Source organism: Aquarana catesbeiana, linkage group LG13, assembly GCF_042186555.1.
Source record: "Aquarana catesbeiana isolate 2022-GZ linkage group LG13, ASM4218655v1, whole genome shotgun sequence".
NCBI classification, from domain to species: Eukaryota; Metazoa; Chordata; class Amphibia; order Anura; family Ranidae; genus Aquarana; species Aquarana catesbeiana.
Window position 1 is genome coordinate 191,409,851 of NC_133336.1, and position 19,650 is coordinate 191,429,500.

Genomic DNA, 19,650 nt, shown 5'->3' on the forward strand with positions numbered 1-19,650 from the left:
CCTACTGATCCCAACAATGGGGCACTATTCCTCTCACTGACCCCAACAATGAGGCACCATTACTTCCACTGACACCAATGAATGGGGCACTATTCCTCCCACTGATACCAATGATAGGGCACTATTCCTCATACTGACCCCAACAATAGGGCACTGTTTCTCCCACTGACCCCAATGATGGGGCATGGTTTCTCCTACTGACCCCAATAATGGGGCACTATTCCTCCTACTGACCCCAATAATTGGGCACTATTCCTCCTACTGACCCCAACTATGGGGCACTATTCCTCCCACTGACCCCAATGATGGGGCACTATTCCTCCCACGGACCTCAATAATGGGGCACTATTCCTCCCACTGATACCAACTATGAGGCACCATTACTTCCACTGACACCAATGATGGAGCACTATTCCTCCTACTCACCCTGACAATGGGGCACTATTTTTCCTACTGATCCCAATGATGGGGCACTATTCCTCTCATTGACCCCAACGATGAGCTACCATTACTTCCACTGATACCAATGAATGGGGCCCTATTCCTCTCACTGATACTAATGATGGGGCACTATTCCTCCCACTGACCCCAACGATGGGGCACAGTTCCTTCCACTGACCCCAACGATTGTGCACTATTCCTTCCACTGATACCACAGATAGGGTACTATTCCTTTCACTCGATGTCAGCAATGGGGCACTATTCCTCTCACCTCTCATCAAATACGACAGATGAGGTACTATTCCTTCCACGGATATTAGCGATGGGGCACTATTCCTTCCACTGATACCACAGATGGGGAACTATTCCTTCTCCTACCAACCACAGGCGCTATGTCATTTTCTTACTCCCACTGACAATCAGACCTGGGACATTATTTAATCCCACTGATGTCAGGACATTTTCTACTGCCAATGGCCACAATGGGGCCTCCTAAAGTCTGAAGGACAGTAGTCTGATCTTTTTGTTTAGAAATTTTTGAGACTCCCCCCTTCCCTAGATCATGTCAATGCTTCATAGTTGCTTTGAGTTGCTACACGCTAGTACCATTAGGGTGGTATTTTAATAATAAAATCTAAAAAGTCACCAGCACACCAAAGCGCGTCCCTTTCATTGTTTGAAGGCCTCACGTCACACAATTCATGTGTTGGGGGTCTGTCTTTTCTAAGACAATATATTGACGTCTGTAGAGGAAGGGATTTTAGGAGCATCCCTCGTATGCCCACCAATAGGACAGCGTCTTCCCAGGAACATCAGCTTAGAATAGAGACGACTTTGTAAATGTTTGTTCTAACAAATGTTTTTTTTTAATTTTTATGGACTTATGTCGTGATTGTTTTAACCTTGGGTACCGAGATAATCCATTCAGTTCCTAATTGTGGGCATACGAAGGATGCTCTTAAAATTCCTTCCTCTATTGATATTAGGATGATGGTATCCCCTATATCTTTTCTATTTGTTTAAAACCCCCGAGACCTACATTAAATTTATATTGACGTCTATGTTACCCTAAAAAGGGGACCCTACGAGGCCCCAAAATATTGTCACAATGTCTTTTATAATTTTATATTTTACTGGATTTTCCAATGGCCCCATCTATTGTGTCACTTCAAGGACCCACCTTGGTAGGTCATTGCTGAAGGTAATGAAGCTCACATAAGGACTATTGTTTATCCTAAACGGCACGTTTTATGTGTTTCTGGGATGTGTATAATTAGGGCGGCACATAATAATTACGAGCAATTTTTCAATATCTCCGTTCTTTTATTCCATATGCCATTGAAATCCAGTCCAGCGTGTTCCAACTAAATATGTCTCAGGCTCATTATGTCATTATAATAATTAACAGCTCAATCCAAAATGAGTGAGTAACTCTAAAATGTTTGATTCATCTAATTAACTGTTAGGCTGGTGTGTAATTTAGGCCTTTTTTGTGTGTTTTTAACTGGTTTTGTTTGTTGTGTCCCTGGTCTAGTAAGAATATATGTCAAGCTCTAATGCAGTGAAATTCAACCTAAATGAGTAGAAATAAGTCGTCATGCACATAATATAATCATACGTACATTTTTCCGAGTGAGGCCCCAAATCTGCTTTCAGAGAAATCTAATATTATAAGGCAAAAAAGTAAATACAACAGGCGAAAAAAATAGTAATAATGACTTATCTCGTTCTTAAAGCAACACTATCAAGAAATAAATAAAATACAGAACTGGTATGCAAAAGAGCAAGTTGGAACTCCTTATCAGCAGTTGCTCAGTAATGAATCCAGCGGATCACAATGGAGCTAAGGCATTCGGAAGGAGGATAGCAATAGTAGGCCGAATGGTTCTCCCTTGGCTGATGGCTTTCAAGAGTTCTTCTGCTCTCAGGTCAAAATTCTGTTTGCCAACCAGCCCTTCATAACACTCCTAAACAGTTTTGAGGTTATTGTCTTTTTTGGGTGATGGCTAGACCAGCGTTTCTCAACCTTTTTTACCCTTAGAGGAACCCTTGAAATAATTTTTAAATCTCAGGGAACACCTTGAAAGATTAGTCTATCAGGGGGTCGTTATGAAAATGCCACTTACAATGGTGATGAGGAAAATGCCCCCTTACAGTGATGGCCAAAACGACTCCCTTGCAGTCATGCGGTTGGCTCTACCAAGTGGCATTGGATCTGGAAGTATTCAGGCACCATCAGATGGTCAGTTAGCCAAAGCTCAAGGAACCCTAATGCCACGTACACACGAGAGGACTTTTCAGCATCAAAGGTCCGACGGTCTTTCTGACGGACTTTCGACGGAGTTACGATGGACTTTCGAACGACCGGACTTGCCCACACACGAACAGACTAAATCTGTTTGAAAGTCCGTTGGTTTGAACGTGATGATGTACGAAGGGACTAGAATAAGGAAGTTTATAGCCAGTAGCCAATAGCTGCCCTGGCGTCCTTTTTTGTCTCCGTCGGACTAGCGTACAGACAAACGGATTTTACAACCGGACTCGAGTCCGTCAGAAAGATTTGAAACATGTTCCAAATCTAAAGTCCGTCTGATTTTCGACAGAAAAAGTCCGCTGAAGGTCCGATGAAGCCCACACACGGTCGGATTGTCCGACAGATTCGTTCCGTCGGACCAGTCCGGTCGTGTGTACACGGCTTTAGCCATCCCTGGAGGAACCCTAGGATTCCACGGAATCCTGGTTAAGAATGGCTGGGCTAGAGTGTCTTCCGGGCAACAATGGCTTTGACTTTACAAACCCAGAGATGATCATTTTGGCTTGAGATGCTTAGATGAAGCCTCAGAAATCCATCAAAAAAAATGGTCTTCTACAAATATGGCATAGAAAGCCTAACAGCACTCATGCTGGTGGTAAAACAGCTGCTGGTTGGGGTGAGCAGGCAGACCCCCAGTGATAATATAAGAAAATGATAGCAAAGAATAAGGGGATTTATTTAGGCACCAAACAAGTCAGACAATGATTAAAAAGTCAATATTTATTATGCCGAGTTATAAAGTCTGGAAAACACCACACAGATAAAAATGCAGAAAAATACTTGGTCCATAATCAATAGATAAAAACCACACTATGCTACAGTACATAGGCATAAAGATGCATGTAAACCCCAACGCGTTTCAATTCTTGATACGAGTCTTCATTAGGGAGATTACCCCAATGATAAACTGACACATCTACCCACATGACCTCACCCATTTTTTATCTTGGAAATGAGAAAACCTTGGAGATTTGTACAGTAGCATACATTTTAATAAGGTTGATAAAGTTCTAAAGAGTTTAAAGAGAACAAGTCACTAAATCTAGTGCCAGGCTGGGTTTCGGGCTATAATGCCTTCATATAGGATCACCTATCTCTTGTATGAGCTCAGTGTTAATAACAGACACATAAAATGATCTGGTATCAAAGGTGCTGTTATGATAGAAAACAATTGCCTTTGTTTCTTATACCTTCCTCTGGAGACCCAGAAAGTGTGTCTTATCAGCTCTGAGTGCAGGCAGTAGATAGGACAACTATTGTTGAAGCTCTGAGCTAACAGGGAGAAAATACAAGTAAATAACAGCTCACACAGCTACAGTCTGGTCCATAAATATTGGGACATCAACACAATTCTAATCTTTTTGGCTCTATACACCACCACAATGAATATGAAATGAACAAGATGTGCTTTAACTGCAGACTTTCAGCTTTAATTTGAGGGTATTTACATCCAAATCAGGTGAACGGTGTAGGAATTACAACAGTTTGTTTATGTGCCTCCCACTTTTTAAGGGACCAAAAGTAATGGGACAATTGGCTGCTCAGCTGTTCCATGGCCAGGTGTGTGTTTATTCCCTCATTATCCCATTTACAAGGAGCAGATAAAAGGTCCAGAGTTCATTTCAAGTGTGCTATTTGCATTTGGAATCTGTTGCTGTCAACTCTCAATATGAGATCCAAAGAGCTGTCGCTATCAGTGAAGCATTAGGTTGAAAAAACAAAATGAACCCATCAGAGAGATAGCAAAACCATTAGGTGTGGCCAAATCAACTGTTTGGAACATCCTTTAAAAGAAAGAACGCATCGGTGAGCTCAGCAACACCAAAAGACCCGGAAGACCACGGAAAACAACTGTGGTGGATGACTGAAGAATTTGTTTCCTGGTGAAGAAAACACCCTTCACAACAGTTGGCCAGATCAAGAACACTCTCCAGGAGGTAGGTGTATGTGTGTCAAAGTCAACAATCAGGAGAAGACTTCACCAGAGTGAATACAGAGGGTTCACCACAAGATGTTAACCATTGGTGAGCCTCAAAAACAGGAAGGCCAGATTAGAGTTTGCCAAACAACATCTAAAAAAGCCTTCACAGTTCTGGAACAACATCCTATGGACAGATGAGACCAAGATCAACTTGTACCAGAGTGATGGGAAGAGAAGAGTATGGAGAAGGAAAGGAACTGCTCATGATCCAAAGCATACCACCTTATCAGTGAAGCATGGTGGTGGTAGTGTCATGGCGTGGGCATGTATGGCTGCCAATGGAATTGGTTCTCTTGTATTTATTGATTTGATTGCTGACAAAAGCAGCAGGATGAATTCTGAAGTGTTTCAGGCAATATTATCTGCTTATATTCAGCAAAATGCTTCAGAACTCATTGGACGGCACTTCACAGTGCAGATGGACAATGACCCGAAGCATACTGCGAAAGCAACCAAAGAGTTTTTTAACGGAAAGAAGTGGAATGTTATGCAAAGGCCAAGTCAATCACCTGACCTGAATCCGATTGAGCATGCATTTCACTTGCTGCAGACAAAACTGAAGGGAAAATGCCCCAAGAACAAGCAGGAACTGAAGACAGTTGCTGTAGAGGCCTGGCAGAGCATCTCCAGGGATGAAACCCAGCGTCTGGTGATGTCTATGCGTTCCAGACTTCAGGCTGTAATTGACTGCAAAGGATTTGCAACCAAGTATTAAAAAGTGAGAGTTTGATGGATGATTGTTAATCTGTCCCCTTACTTTTGGTCCCTTAAAAACTGGGAGGCACATATACAAACTGTTGTAATTCCTACACTGGTCACCTGATTTGGATGTAAATACCATCAAATTAAAGCTGAAAGTCTGCAGTTAAAGCACATCTTGTTCGTTTCATTTAAAATCCATTGTGGTGGTATAGAGCCAAAAAGATTCGAATTGTGTCGATGTCCCAATATTTATGGACCTGACTGTAAATCTTAGAGAAAAGCTTTGATTTGTACATTCTTGACAGGTTCTCTACCCAATTCTAATTTAGTTCTACTACTGGAGGTCCAGAAGTTGGCAAAACTGTCTTCATAGGAGAAGAAAAAATCTTCTTCATCATTGAAAATAGTTGATACCATCCACTGTGGAAAAGGTTCAAATTTTACAATCTGTAATAATTTCCAGGTCTCAGGGAACCCCTTGAAAGATTAGTCTATCAGGGGTCATTGTGAAAATGCCTCTTACATGATGGTGGAAAGAATGACACCTAACACCGGTTGTCAAAATGACTCCCTTGCAGTCATGTTGCTGGCTCTGCCAAGTGGCATTGGACCTGGAACTATGCAGGCACCATAAGATGGGAAGTCAGTTAGCCACAGCTCAAGGAACCCCTTAGCCATCCCCAGAGGAACTCTTGTGTAACGGGACAACTGTGGACACAGCTGTGCCTATTGGACCGCTTTTAAATGTCTAAAATGTGATCAACTCCAGTGGACACAATGGATATGTCAATACTCAAGACAGAGATACAGCAAATAGTATAAAGGATAAGGTATACATACTATATACAGTACTAAGTAAGGGATAAGTAATAAATAGTATATACTAAGTTGATGATTTCATTACTGTGCCATATAATATCTAATATTCCAGAAAGATGTTTTGCGGATTTAAAGGTCTTTCAATCCATTTCCACATAGCATGACCTGAAACCATTGGAGCATTGTCCTCCAGAACTGTAGTTGTAAATGGTAAACATCTGGTGCTGAATTTGAGATGCTTGTTGTTTGACAATGGCACCGGGGTGACATGTGGTTCTAATCATCCTGTGGTAGTTTACTGTAGTGTTTTCAAGAAACACAAATCTACTGCGATTATTCTGATGCATCAGATACAAGGAGTCCTAAAAAGCAACTTTCCAAATTGATGATGAGCCTGTATTGTTATCCTAATTCCAGAGCAAGGAACAGCAGTGTTGGGTTTCTTGTGCTAATTGTGTTCTTTTCTCTCTGAAAGTCTTCTGAAGGGGAGGTAAAGCTTTCGGGAGATGAGCAGGATTGTCTGAATCTGGAAGACGAAGTGTTTAACCCGAACATGAGCTCGTTTAAGCATGAGAACGTGGAGGACCTCTATGAAATTCTGGAGAAGATGGGCAGGTAAGGCTGATCTTCTAGACGTGACTTTACAATAATTTTTTAAAATTTGTAAAAACACAAGCTTTTTGTTACTGCGTTCTAATTTTGTAGGTGGTGAAAATCTCTTCAATTCGATCATTTTTTGTTTCACACATTGTAAAAAAAAAAAAACCCTGATTGCTGATTGGTATAATCTTGTGAGCATCGTAAATCTGAATATTTACTGTCACCGTTGATGGGGACACAAGAATAATGTGTCTGGTTTGTGCTGAAGACTGTGATGGACTGACTGAATCAGTCAATGGTCGTGGATGGGTGATTGTATGGGCAAAGAGGAAGAGACCCCTTCCAGTAGGTCATGCCCCAATGGTGGATGGTGATGGTGGACCCTTTTGGAGGCTGGGGCTGCTACCTTTCTAATACAACCTTATGATCATTTCAGCGAGAAGTCTTGGGTAGGATAGAAGAAGTGCTCAGTGTCCAAAAAACTGTAACTTTGATGTATAGTTTCTAAGACGTTTATTAAAAGTACAAACATGGATATCAAGCCAACGCATTTCCACATGGTTCACGTGGTCTAATGACTAACTTTTTTTATTTATCTATTTGTATTATATCAATTTCTATATTTAATTTATTATACATATATATATTTTTCATGTTTATTGTTTTTAAAAGCATTTTGACCAATTTGTACATATATATGTTCACACACAACACACGGTATGCCTTTTTTATACATTTTTTGTATATGTTCAGGTACTATTTATACACTCTCATATATTTCCCACCAATTCTGCACATATTATAACTTTCATTTGTGCTGTATTTTTGTGCAGGTTCAATTTGTGCCTATTTTTGTACTTTCTATCCTATCCAAGACAGGAATAAGGTGGAAGTGTCAGGAGGAAAGCGCCAGGCTGATTGTTGTCTGGAAAAAGTTCTCACATTCAGTAAAATGTCAGCACATTTCGTTGGTGTAAAGGGCCCCTTCTTCTGGGTTTGCAAAATCTGGAATGGCTGTAATGTGGACAGTGAAGTTATGCTTTTCCTAGGTGTAGATTGTGGAGTATGGGTGTCTGCTGTAGTTGTAACATAACAACCCCTGTTCCTGAGGGACCTTTAGAACTGCTGGATATCCATTGGCTTTTTGGTGAATGTGAGTATCTAAATAATGAACTTTTTCCAGTCATATTCAAAGACAGCACGCGTACTTCCCCACTGGCCTCATGGCTAGGTTTAAATCCTCCCCTTCCTCTAAGGAGCTTTGACCTGAACCCTTGACAACATATAAGAGTGAGCGCTGAGCCCAACACAATCTGAACCCCCAGCCTTGTCGTTCTTATTAGGGAACAAATGTACAAAACAATACAATAAGTAAATGACTAAAAACGTGGATAGAAAACTGTTATACAAAAGACATTAGACTGCTGAATGTCCATATGAGCTATAATAATGTCCATTGTAATCATATATGAGAAGGCAACTGTAGAAGACAGCCCTGTTTGAAGGGAAGAAGTAGTCCTCTGGGTACTGGAGAAGAGAAACAGAGGCGCCACTCTAAGTGCAATATTTGGCAAAAGGTTTAATAAAATCTTTAAAATTGGTACTCACAAAAGTACAATGTAAACAGGCATGTAGGTAAGACGTAAGTCGTACGGAGACCACCACCATCCAGCATCCGGGTCGGATACATCTCCCGGGACATCCAGCAGAATCATAGTCTTACCTACATGCCTGTTTACATTGTACTTTTGTGAGTACTAATTTTAAAGATTTTGTTAAACCTTTTGCCAAATATTGCACTTAGAGTGGTGCCTCTGTTTCATTTCTCCAGGACCTGAACCCTTGGCCTCCTTTTGCCCTTTAAGACAACCCTTGCTTCGGTACAGGACACTGGGGTAGAGGTACGGTATCTCACAAAAGTGAGTACACCCCTCACATTTTTGTAACTATTTTATTATCTTTTCATGTGACAACACTAAAGAAATGACACTTTGCTACAATGTAAAGTAGTGAATGTACAGCTTGTATAGCAGTGTAAATTTGCTGTCCCCTCAAAATAACACACAGCCATTAATGTCTAAACCGCTGGCAACAAAAGTGAGTACACCCCTAAGTGAAAGTGTCCAAATTGGGCCCAAAGTGTCAATATATTGTGTGGCCACCATTATTTTCCAGCACTGCCTTAACCCTCTTGGGCATGAAGTTCACCAGAGCTTCAAAGGTTGCCACTGGAGTCCTCTTCCACGACGACATCACAGAGCTGGTGGATGTTAGAGACCTTGCGCTCCTCCGCCTTTCGTTTGAGGATGCCCCACAAATGCTCAATAGGGTTTAGGTCTACAGACATGCTTGGCCAGTCCATCACCTTTACCCTCAGCTTCTTTAGCAAGACAGTGGTCATCCTGGTTCCAGTAATCCATGTCCTTTGTCTGATTGTCTTCAGCAAACTGTTTGCGGGCTTCCTTGTGCATCATCTTTAGAAGAGGCTTCCTTCTGGGGCAACAGCCATGCAGACCAATTTGATGCAGTGTGCGCCGTATGGTCTGAGCACTGACAGACTGACCCCCCCCACCCCTTCAATCTCTGCAGCAATGTTGGCAGCACTAATACGTCTATTTCTCGAAGACACCCTCTGGCTATGATGCTGAGCACATGCACTCAACTTCTTTGGTCCACCATGGCGAGGCCTGTTCTGAGTGGAACCTGTCCTGTTATACTGCTGTATGGTCTTGGCCACCGTGCTGCAGCTCAGTTTCAGGGTCTTGGCAATCTTCTTATAGCCTAGGCCATCTTTATGTAGAGCAACAATTACTTTTTTCAGATCCTCAGAGAGTTCTTTGCCATGAGGTGCCATGTTGAACTTCCAGTGACCAGTATGAATGCGTGAGAGCGATAATACCAAATTTAACACATCTGCTCCAAATTCCCACCTGAGTCCTTGTAACACTATTGAGTGACATGACACCGGGGGGGGGGATGGCTATTTGGGCCCAAATTGGACATTTTTACTTAGGGGTGTACTCACTTTTGTTGCCAGTGGTTTAGACATTAATGGCTGTGTGTTGAGTTATTTTGAGGGGACAGCAAATTTACACTTGTACAAGAAGTAAAAGCAAACAGGGTCACTTATCCAGCGCTCACAATAAGAAGAAAATTGAACTAAGCAGCTGCTACAACCCCTGGCAAAAATTATGGAATCACCAGTCCCTGAGGATGTTCCTTCAATTGTTTATTGTTGTAGAAAAAAAGCAGATCACAGACATGGCCAAAAACTAAAAGCATTTCAAATGGCAACTTTCTGGCTTTAAGAAACACTAAAAGAAATCAAGAAAAATAATTGTGGTGGCCAGTAACAGTTAGATTTATAGAACAAGCACAGGGAATAAATTATGGAATCACTCAATTCTGAGGAAAAAATTATGAAATCACCCTGTAAATTTTCATTACAAACACTAACACCTGCATCAGATTAAATCTGCTTGTTAGTATGTAGGTAAAGAGGGTAAATCATCACGCAGTGTTGCACAAGATGTTGGTTGTTCACAGTAAAACATGGACCAAATACAAACAACATGGGAAGGTGGTTAAAGGCAAGCATACTGATAGACCAAGGAAGACATCAAAGCGTCAAGACAGAAAACTTAAAGCAATATGCCTTGAAAACAGAAAATATACAACAAAACAAATGAGGAACAAATGGGAGGAAACTGGAGTCAACATCTGTGACCGAACTGTAAGAAACCGCCTAAAGGAAATGGGATTTACATACAGAAAAGCTAAAAGAAAGCCATCTCTAACACCTAAACATACAAAAAACAAGGTTACAATGGGCTAAGGAAAGGCAATCGTGGACTGTGGATGATTGGATGAAAGTCATATTCAGTGATGAATCTCCAATCTGCATTGGGCAAGGTGATGATGCTGGAACTTTTGTATGGTGCCGTTCCAATGAGATTTATGCAGACGACTGTCTGAAGAAAACATGCAAATTTCCACAGTCAATTATGATATGGGGCTGCATGTCAGGTAAAGGCACTGGGGAGATGGCTGTCATTAAATCTTCAATAAATGCACAGGTTTACATTGACATTTTGGACGCTTTTCTTATCCCATCTATTGAAAGGATGTTTGGGGATGATGAAATCATTTATCAAGATGATAATGCATCTTGCCATAGAGCAAAAACGGTGAAAAAATTCCTTGAAGAAAGACACATAAGGTCAATGTCATGGCCTACAAACGGTCCGGATCTCAATCCAATTGAAAATCTGTGGTGGAAGTTAAAGAAAATGGTCCATGACAAGGCTCCAACCTGCAAAGATGATTTGGCAACAGCAATCAGAGAAGGCTGGAGCCAGATTGATGAAGAGTACTGTTTATCACTCATTAAGTCAATGCCTCAGAGACTGCAAGCTGTTATAAAAGCCAGAGGTGGTGCAACAAAGTACTAGTGATGTGTTGGAGTGTTATTTTGTTTGTTTGTTTTTCATGATTCCATAATTTTTTCCTCAGAATTGATTGATTCCATAACTTATTCCCTGTGCTTGTTCTATAAATCTAACTGTTACTGGCCACCACAATTATTTTTCTTCATTTCTTTTAGTGTTTCTTAAAGCCAGAAAGTTGCCATTTGAAATGCCTTTAGTTTTTGGCCATGTCTGCGATCTGCTTTTTTTCTACAACAATAAACAACTAGAGGAACATCCTCAGGGACTGGTGATTCCATAATTTTTGCCAGGGGTTGTATAATCAAATATAACATTAAGGAGAAAGCAAAAAAGTTCAGAAGAAATAGGTTCTTTCCAGCTTAAGCAGTGCTAAAAAACAAAACAAAAAAAAAACACATTAATAAAGTTAAAAAAAAAATGTATATGAGCAACCAGCACTCTAAAAATATAAAAATGGTGACAGTCCAGGTGTTGAGTAATTTGTCAGAAGACAGTTCATTTCATTGCAGAAATGTTCCACCGCCACCACACCTTGTGATTCCACTCCCTATAGGAATTGCACTCACTGGACTCCGAATTATCAATTGCCTTAGTGAATCAATCCAGCTTTATCTCAGCAACTCAAGGACATCAGCATGCGATTTCAGTAACCATGCATGCATGAGCAGCCCAATTTCCAGGCCCAAACAATACCCTGCAGAGGGAGCAGAGAGATCATTCACCTAGATTAGCTCCAATACTAGAGGTAACCCATCAGGGGAGAACTGCATAGTGGAATAAGAGGATTGCGGGTGTGTTCAGTCTGAAATGTTCAGGGTCAGGATGCCATATCCCTGTTGATTTGATCATTACTGAAATCGCATGCTGATGTCCTTGAGTTGCTGAGATAAAGCTGTATTGATTCACTAAGACGATTGAAAATTAAGAGTCCGGTGAGTGCAATTCCTATAGGAGTGGAATCACAAGGTGTGGTGGCGGTGGAACATTTCTGCAATGATATGAACTGTCTTCTGACAAATAACTAAACACCTGGACTGTCACCATTTTTATATTTTTAGAGTGCTGGTTGTTCATATGCATTTTTTTTAACTTTATTTATGTGTTTTTTGTTTTTTTTTTGTTTTTTTTTAGCGTTGCTTAAGCTGGAAAGAACCTATTTCTTTGGAACTTTTTTGCTTTCTCCTTAAAGCAAATTTACACTGTTATACAAGCTGTACACTCACTACTTTACATTGTAGCAAAGTGTCATTTCTTCAGTGTTGTCACATGAAAAGATAGAATAAAATATTTACAAAAATGTGAGGGGTGTACTCACTTTTGCGAGATACTGTACATGCTCTCCTAGGGTGGGTGCCTCCTCACACATCATCAAAAAGGGGATACTCCTTGACCCTTTGGAGGTTTCAGGGTCCTCCATCATCTCAAAATGTAGAGGACAAGGATCTGGAGGAGGCCAGGTCAAAGCTCATTAGAGGAAGGGGAGGATTTAGACCTAGCCAGTGAGGCCAGTGGAAAAGCAAGCCTGGATGATTCCTAGAAACATGGATACTGTTAAGTCTAACTGGGAATTTTCTTGAACACAATCAGTGAGTGTGGTGCTTTCCTCCTGACACTTGTGGCCTCACTTAGAACCAGAGCTGAGTCAAGGATTTCACACCAGATGAACACTCAGTTGGGTTCTTATTCGAACCAACAGATCCATTGCTCAACACACCTCTATCTTATTATTAAACAGTAAAACCTGACAGAGATTCTAGTCCCTCTGTAGCAAAGGTAAAAATTTGGGCTGGAGTTATACTTCAATGTCTATGTTCCGTGTGGTGCTAGGAACCTAGGAACACTTGAATCTCTAGGATTAAGCCCGAAAGAGTGAAATATGTCAAGAGGGGAGATCTCAGAATGGGGACTTGCTACATGAGTTGTATGGCTAAATAAATCCATTGAAACTGGTCACGGCATCAGTGTGCGGCCTTTCCTTCTCAACATACAGTATGTACATTGAGCATGGATTGAGATGTTTGAGGCTTGGAGTGATGGGTACCCTAGTAAGCTTTTTAATTCAGCCTGAATTGTTGCAGTTAAGGATGTATGACTAAATAGAAAAAAAAAAAATGACCGACAACCATGAGGGCTAAAGTGTAACAATAGCTAAGGGAAATACTGGCTGTTTGCCTTTGCTACCTTCAGGAACAAGCCTACAGGGTCTAATTGTAAATCAGTAGAGTAGTTATTGCTGCCGGTGTTTCTAGTTTAGACACTTTCCCTTGCTGCTGTGGTCACAAAGACAGGAAGTAAGCAGAATTAATAAGGTCAAGTAACAAACGTGAGAGATTTCCCCTTAATTCTTGTGAAGCACACCCACGAAAGAGCCGCTGATTCCTTCCTCAAACTCTAGTGCAAACACAACCAGACACACAGCATTTTCTCTTCTCTCCAACTCAAGAACAGTCTAGAGCAGGGATCTGCAATTAGTGGACCTCCAGCTGTTGCAAAACTACAAGTCCCATCATGCCTCTGCCTCTGGGAGTCATGTTTGTGGCTGTCAGTCTTGCTATGCCTCATGGGACTTGTAGTTCTGCAACAGCTGGAGGTCCACTAATTGCATATCCCTGGTCTAGAGGGTGTCTTTTATATTTTTATTGCAGATTTAAACTTGGATGGGGTGAGCATAGGATACCCCAAGAAACTGAATTATCTGAGGACACATCTCTTCCCACTGATCTGGTAACGAGTTCCCATGAGATTCACTACTGGCAGAGTATTGCCTAGAACTTCCATGAAGAACTGTGAACTGCACACAGTCACTAAGGCACAGAATTTAGAACTTAGGTCGGTATTCACAATACCACAGGACCATCGGTTGCCTCCTTCCAGTATCCACCCAGTACTCTTCACTGAGGGGGATACAGACCCTTAATACCACAGAACAGCTGGACACTCTCTCCCCAACTTCCAATGGGTACTCTTCAGTGAGCTCTGCAGACCACAAAACTCCCAGAGTATTCTCCAGTAGATGGCTGGAAGGCCCATAAATAGTCTGAGGCCTATAGGGGTGTAGGTCCTGGGTCCAGTCCTGCAACAGGAGGCCCCTGTTTAAGGGGCTCTGCCCCGAAGGGCAGTCTGCTGGAAATAGGCCAACCAGCTAAGCTACAGCTAGGACCTCAATGACCTTCAAGCATCATTTCCAGCAGAGCCCCTTAAACAGAGGACTCCTCTTGCAGGACTGGACTCTAGGCCTCAGACTATTTATGGGCTCTCCAGCCATCTACTGGACACACCTCACCAGGGATTGGCTGGATCCCCATAAATATTCAAGCAGCTTCTATGTCTTTCCTCCCACTGTGATTCTAGACAAGGGGCCTCATATGACTGGTAGGCCCCTTTCATTTTTAAGCACCATTTAATGGAGCATAATGAATACTTTGCTCCAAACAGTTACCAACTAACTTCATATAGTATGAAATGAATTCATTGACTCATAGTTTTCAGTGTCCCGGAGTCCTGTGATTCATTTTCAATCGGTATAGGCTAGAATCTCTAAATTATGTATAAACTACTAAATAATTAAATTCCTCTGTCTGCGCTGGGGAAATATTTGAATACAGATCTTTCACTAATAAAAGAACATTTCTGAATGATTTTCTGGCGAGGCGGAATCTACAGGTATCTCTTTGATGAATGCAATGTTGCCCGGTGATTGCCTCAAACTCAGGGTCTTAGTCATCTCCAGAGGGAGTCTATGTTCTTGAAGAAAGGCTGCAAGTGTTCAAAAGGGAACTCATAACACGTATTTGGAAAAAAAAAAAAGAAGTATCTATTCTGATGAAGTGGTACCTGTTATTTGACACAATGCGATTTGTAGCTTACACACTATAAACATGTCAAAATTGCACAAATACAAAAAGGGTGTCAAGTTGGGTGCTTGGCAATGGAGGCATAAATGCCACTGCCAGTCATCCACCTTAACCGCTCAATGTTCACCAACCCCCTCTGCCAATCCTTCCACTGGTTTCTGATCATCAAACAAATAAAACTCAAAATACTAACAACATACAAAACTATCCAAGAACTCTGCCCCAATCTACATCACCAACTTTGTTTCAAAACAATACCCAAAACGTCCTCTCCACACCTCCAAACATCTCCTGCTCTCTAGCTCCCTTATGACCTCCTCCCACGTTCACCTCCACCATTACTCAAGAGCTTCTCATATCCTCTAGATCAGTAGTCTCCAAACTGTGCCCTGGGGGCCGGATGTGGCCCTTTGCTTGCCTTTATCAGGCCCTTGGGACACTATTCCTCCCACTGATACAAGGAACTATTCCTTCAACACCAAGGATGGGGCACGATTCCTGTCACTGACCCCAACAATGGGACACTATTCTTCCCATTGACACCAACAATCAGGCACTGTTCCTCCCATGACACCAATGATGGAGCACTTTTCTTCCCACTGACACCAACCATGGGGCACTGTTCCTCCCACTGACACCAACGATGGGACATTCTTTACTCTCATTGATGCCAAGGGATTTTCTATTCCCACTGGGTGCAGTCTGGCCCTACTTAAGTCTGAAGGACAGTAAACTGGCCCTTTGTTCAGAAAGTTTGGAGACCCCTGCTCTAGATAGAGCCTCCTGCTCTCTAGCTTTCCGTTCACCTCCTCTAATGCTTGAGACTTCTCCAAAGCCTCTTCTACCCTCTGGATCCTCTCAAGACGTCGTTCTTTCTAGCACCCTCATCACCTCCTCATACAATATTGATTCCCCCATTAACACTGACTGTGTTAATGAGGGGAATCAAGTGATTTTTCTTCCCTGCAAGCCGCTCCAAAATCGTTCCATCTATGACCGACTTTAAAGTAGAGAGTGCAAAATCTGGTGCAGCTCTGCAAAGAAACCAATAAGCTTCCAGGTCTTTTTTTTTTGTCAAAGCTTAATTGAACAAGCTAGAAGCTGATTGGTTTTAATGCACAGCTGCACCGGATTTTGCTCTCTCGAGTTTTAGTAAATCAACTCCAAAATGTCAACTTTACTTTGTAGTGCAAGTAAGGAGCAACCCTTTGCTTCATTATCGTGTGATGGCATTCATCCTTAGCATTGGTCTCCAAACTGCGGCCTGGGGGGCCAAATGCAGCCCTTTGCTTGTCTTTATCTGGCCCTTGGGGCACTATTCCTCCCACTGACACCAACAATAGGGCCTTCATTCCTGTACTGACATCAACAATGGGCACTATTCTTTCCACTGACACCCGTGATGGGGGGGCACTATTCTTTCCACTGACACCAATGATGGGGCACTATTCTTTCCACTGACACCAATGATGGGGCACTATTCTTTCCACTGACACCAATGATGGGGCACTATTCTTTCCACTGACACCCATGATGGGGTACTATTCCTACCACTGACACCAGTGATGGGAAAACGATTCTTCCCACTGACACCAATGATGGGGTACTATTCTTCCCACTGACATCAATGATGAGGCACTATTCCTCCCACTGTCACCAATGATGGGGCACTATTATTCCAGCTGACACCAATAATGAGGCACTGATAAATCCCCTAATACCAAAGATGGGGCATTGTCTACTCCCACTGATGCTGTGACATTTCCTACTTCCTTTGGCCACTAGAGCAGGGGTAGGCAACCTCGGCCCTCCAGCTGTGGTGAAACTACAAATCCCATCATGCCTCTGCCTCTAGGATTCATGCCTATGATTGTCAGGGTCTTGCAATGTCTCATGGGACACAGCTGGAGGGTCGAGGTTGCCTACCCCTGCCCTAAAGTCTGAGACACAGCTAACTGGCCCTTTGTTTAGATAGTTCGGAGACCCCTGATCCATAGTATAGCATGCACAGGGCTGAGGACCAGGGATGATTAGGATGAAATTTTATTTTGTTGTAAAATGACCGATATCGCTGATGGCCAAATTTGGGATTTTTCAATTCAAATCATTGAGCAGCTTACTTTTTGTTGGGGGAAAAAAAGTACTACTTTTTTTATTTTTTCCCGTTGCTATGTATTTCTAAAAGTTTTTTTTTTTTTTTTTTTCTTTTTACTAAATTTCATGTAGTAATAATGTGTTTGTGTTTTTTTTTTTATTTTAATTTTTTTATTTTGTATCTTTTGGTTGTTGATTATGTAGTCACTTTGATTTTATTTTTACATCCTTTTCTTGCTGTGAAAAATGAGGCTCAAAAAGGAACATTTTTTTTTGGCACGAGAACTGATCCAGGATAGTTGGCAGGAGCTTTCATAACCCTCAGGAGCTATTTAGAGCCTGTTGGACTAAAAAAAAAAACAAAAAAAAAAAAAACTTGATTTTGCTTATACCCTGTCGACTCCAAACTGAAATCTGATTTTCGCTGAAGTTTCAGAGAGCTATAATTCTCTCAATTTTGCTTATCAATAAAAAGGACTAACCCTCTGCCCCATGTGACAGCACCGGGCATTCAGCTCACACAAGCTCCATGTGATATTTAACCGCTTCAGCCCCGGAAGATTTTACCCCCTTCCTGACCAGAGCACTTTTTGCGATTCGGCACTGCGTCACTTTAACTGACAATTGCGCAGTCGTGCGACGCTGTAACCAAACAAAATTGACGACCTTTTTTTCCCCACAAATAGACATTTCTTTTGGTGGTATTTGATCACTTCTTCGGTTTTTATTTTTTTGCACTATAAACAAAAAAAGATCGACAATATAGAAAAAAAACGCATTATTTTATACTTTTTGATATAATAAATATTCCCCAAAAATATATAAAAAAAACTATTTTTTTCCCTCAGTTTAGGCCGATATGTACGCGTCTACATATTTTTGGTACAAAAAAAAAAAAAATTGCAATAAGCGTATATTGATTGGTTTGCGCAAAAGTTATAGCGTCTACAAAATAGGGGCTAGTTTTATGGCATTTTTTGTTTTTATTTATTTTTTTTTATTAGTAATGGCGGCAATCTGCGATTTTTTTTTTTTTTTTTTTTTTAATTTTTTTTTATCAGGACTGTGACATTATGGGGGACACGGGGGGAGAGAGATATCGCCGCTCTGAAAGAGGTCTGTGAGGAACAAATATTTTCTCCATGTTGGAAGTAACAGGTGCAGGCAATGCTGGTGGTTAAGAGGTAATCAAAAAATAGTGGACAGCCGCACTCAAAAGAAATCTTCGATCTTTATTAAAATATGATCATAAAAATACATGCCACAGCATCACAAAGCAGGAAAGCTGACGCGTTTCACACTGTACTCAGTGCTTAATCAGTGCTTAATCAGTGCTTAATCATGATTAAGCACTGACTACAATGTGAAACGCATCAGATTTCCTGCTTTGTGATGCTGTGGCATGTATTTTTATGATCATATCTTAATAAGGATCGAAGATTTCTTTTGAGTGCGGCTGTCCTGGATTTTTCGTTTACTTCTTGGTGCACACATTGGACAATTTTGACACTATTTTGGGACCATTGTCATTTTATACAGCGATCAGTGCTATAAAAATGCACTGATTACTGTGTAAATGACACTGGCAGGGAAGAGGTTAACCACTAGGGGGCGATGAAGGGGTTAAGTGTGTCCTAGGGAGTGATTCTTACTGTGGGGGGGGGGTGGGCTTCAAGTCACATGACAGCGATCACTGCTCCCGATGACAGGGAGCGGTGATCTGTCATGACACATGCCAGTTTTACATAGGCACTTCCCCGTTCTGAGGCTCCGTGACACGATCGCCGGGAGACCGGCGGACATTGAGTCCTCCAGTCTCGCGGGCACGTGCGCGCCTGCTATCCGCGGCTCTTAAAGGGGACGTACAGGTACGCCCATTTGCCCACCGCTGCCATTGTGCCGACGTATATCGGCGTGCAGCGGTCGGCAAGAGGTTAAAGTTAAGGTCATTATAAATGTCATTTTTATATTTCCCTAAACCTAATGAGCATTAGATCCTGAATATGTCCCTTTTTTTTGCATGCTGATCGGTGTTCGGCTTTAATAATATATTCTATGTATAAGATTGAAATGGTTCCTGCTGATTGGTTGAAGACATCCAGCGCAGAGTACATCACCGCTATCTCTCAGCTGATCTGTTACAGTCTGTCCTATAAACAGGAAATGTTTATCACTTCTTCTACCCTCCGCCATGTAGTTTATCACCCATCGTCTATATCAGCCTTCTCCCATCCTTCCTGTGTAGGGAAACATGGACCTGGTACAAGTGGTGATAATGGTTTGTGAGGCCGATAAATGACCTTTACTGAACTGTCCTTTTACATCATGTCCTATCAGATTACATCATATGTGTCTGTCCATTATGTGAAAGGAATTTACAGTCTTTTTAATAATGAT

The 19,650-nt window shown here is 41.6% G+C and overlaps 1 protein-coding gene across 3 annotated transcripts in view; it reads left to right on the forward strand.

The window, feature by feature from the left end:
• The window catches only part of LOC141117013 (death-associated protein kinase 2-like), a 147,660-nt gene that overhangs the window by 89,980 nt on the left and 38,030 nt on the right, over window positions 1-19,650 (forward strand). For all 3 annotated transcript variants that reach the window (XM_073609581.1, XM_073609579.1, XM_073609580.1), the window contains one exon: window positions 6,733-6,872. In XM_073609581.1, coding sequence (XP_073465682.1) covers window positions 6,811-6,872 — 62 coding nt within the window. In that variant the 5' untranslated portion in view covers window positions 6,733-6,810. The remainder of the gene's footprint in view (window positions 1-6,732; window positions 6,873-19,650) is intronic.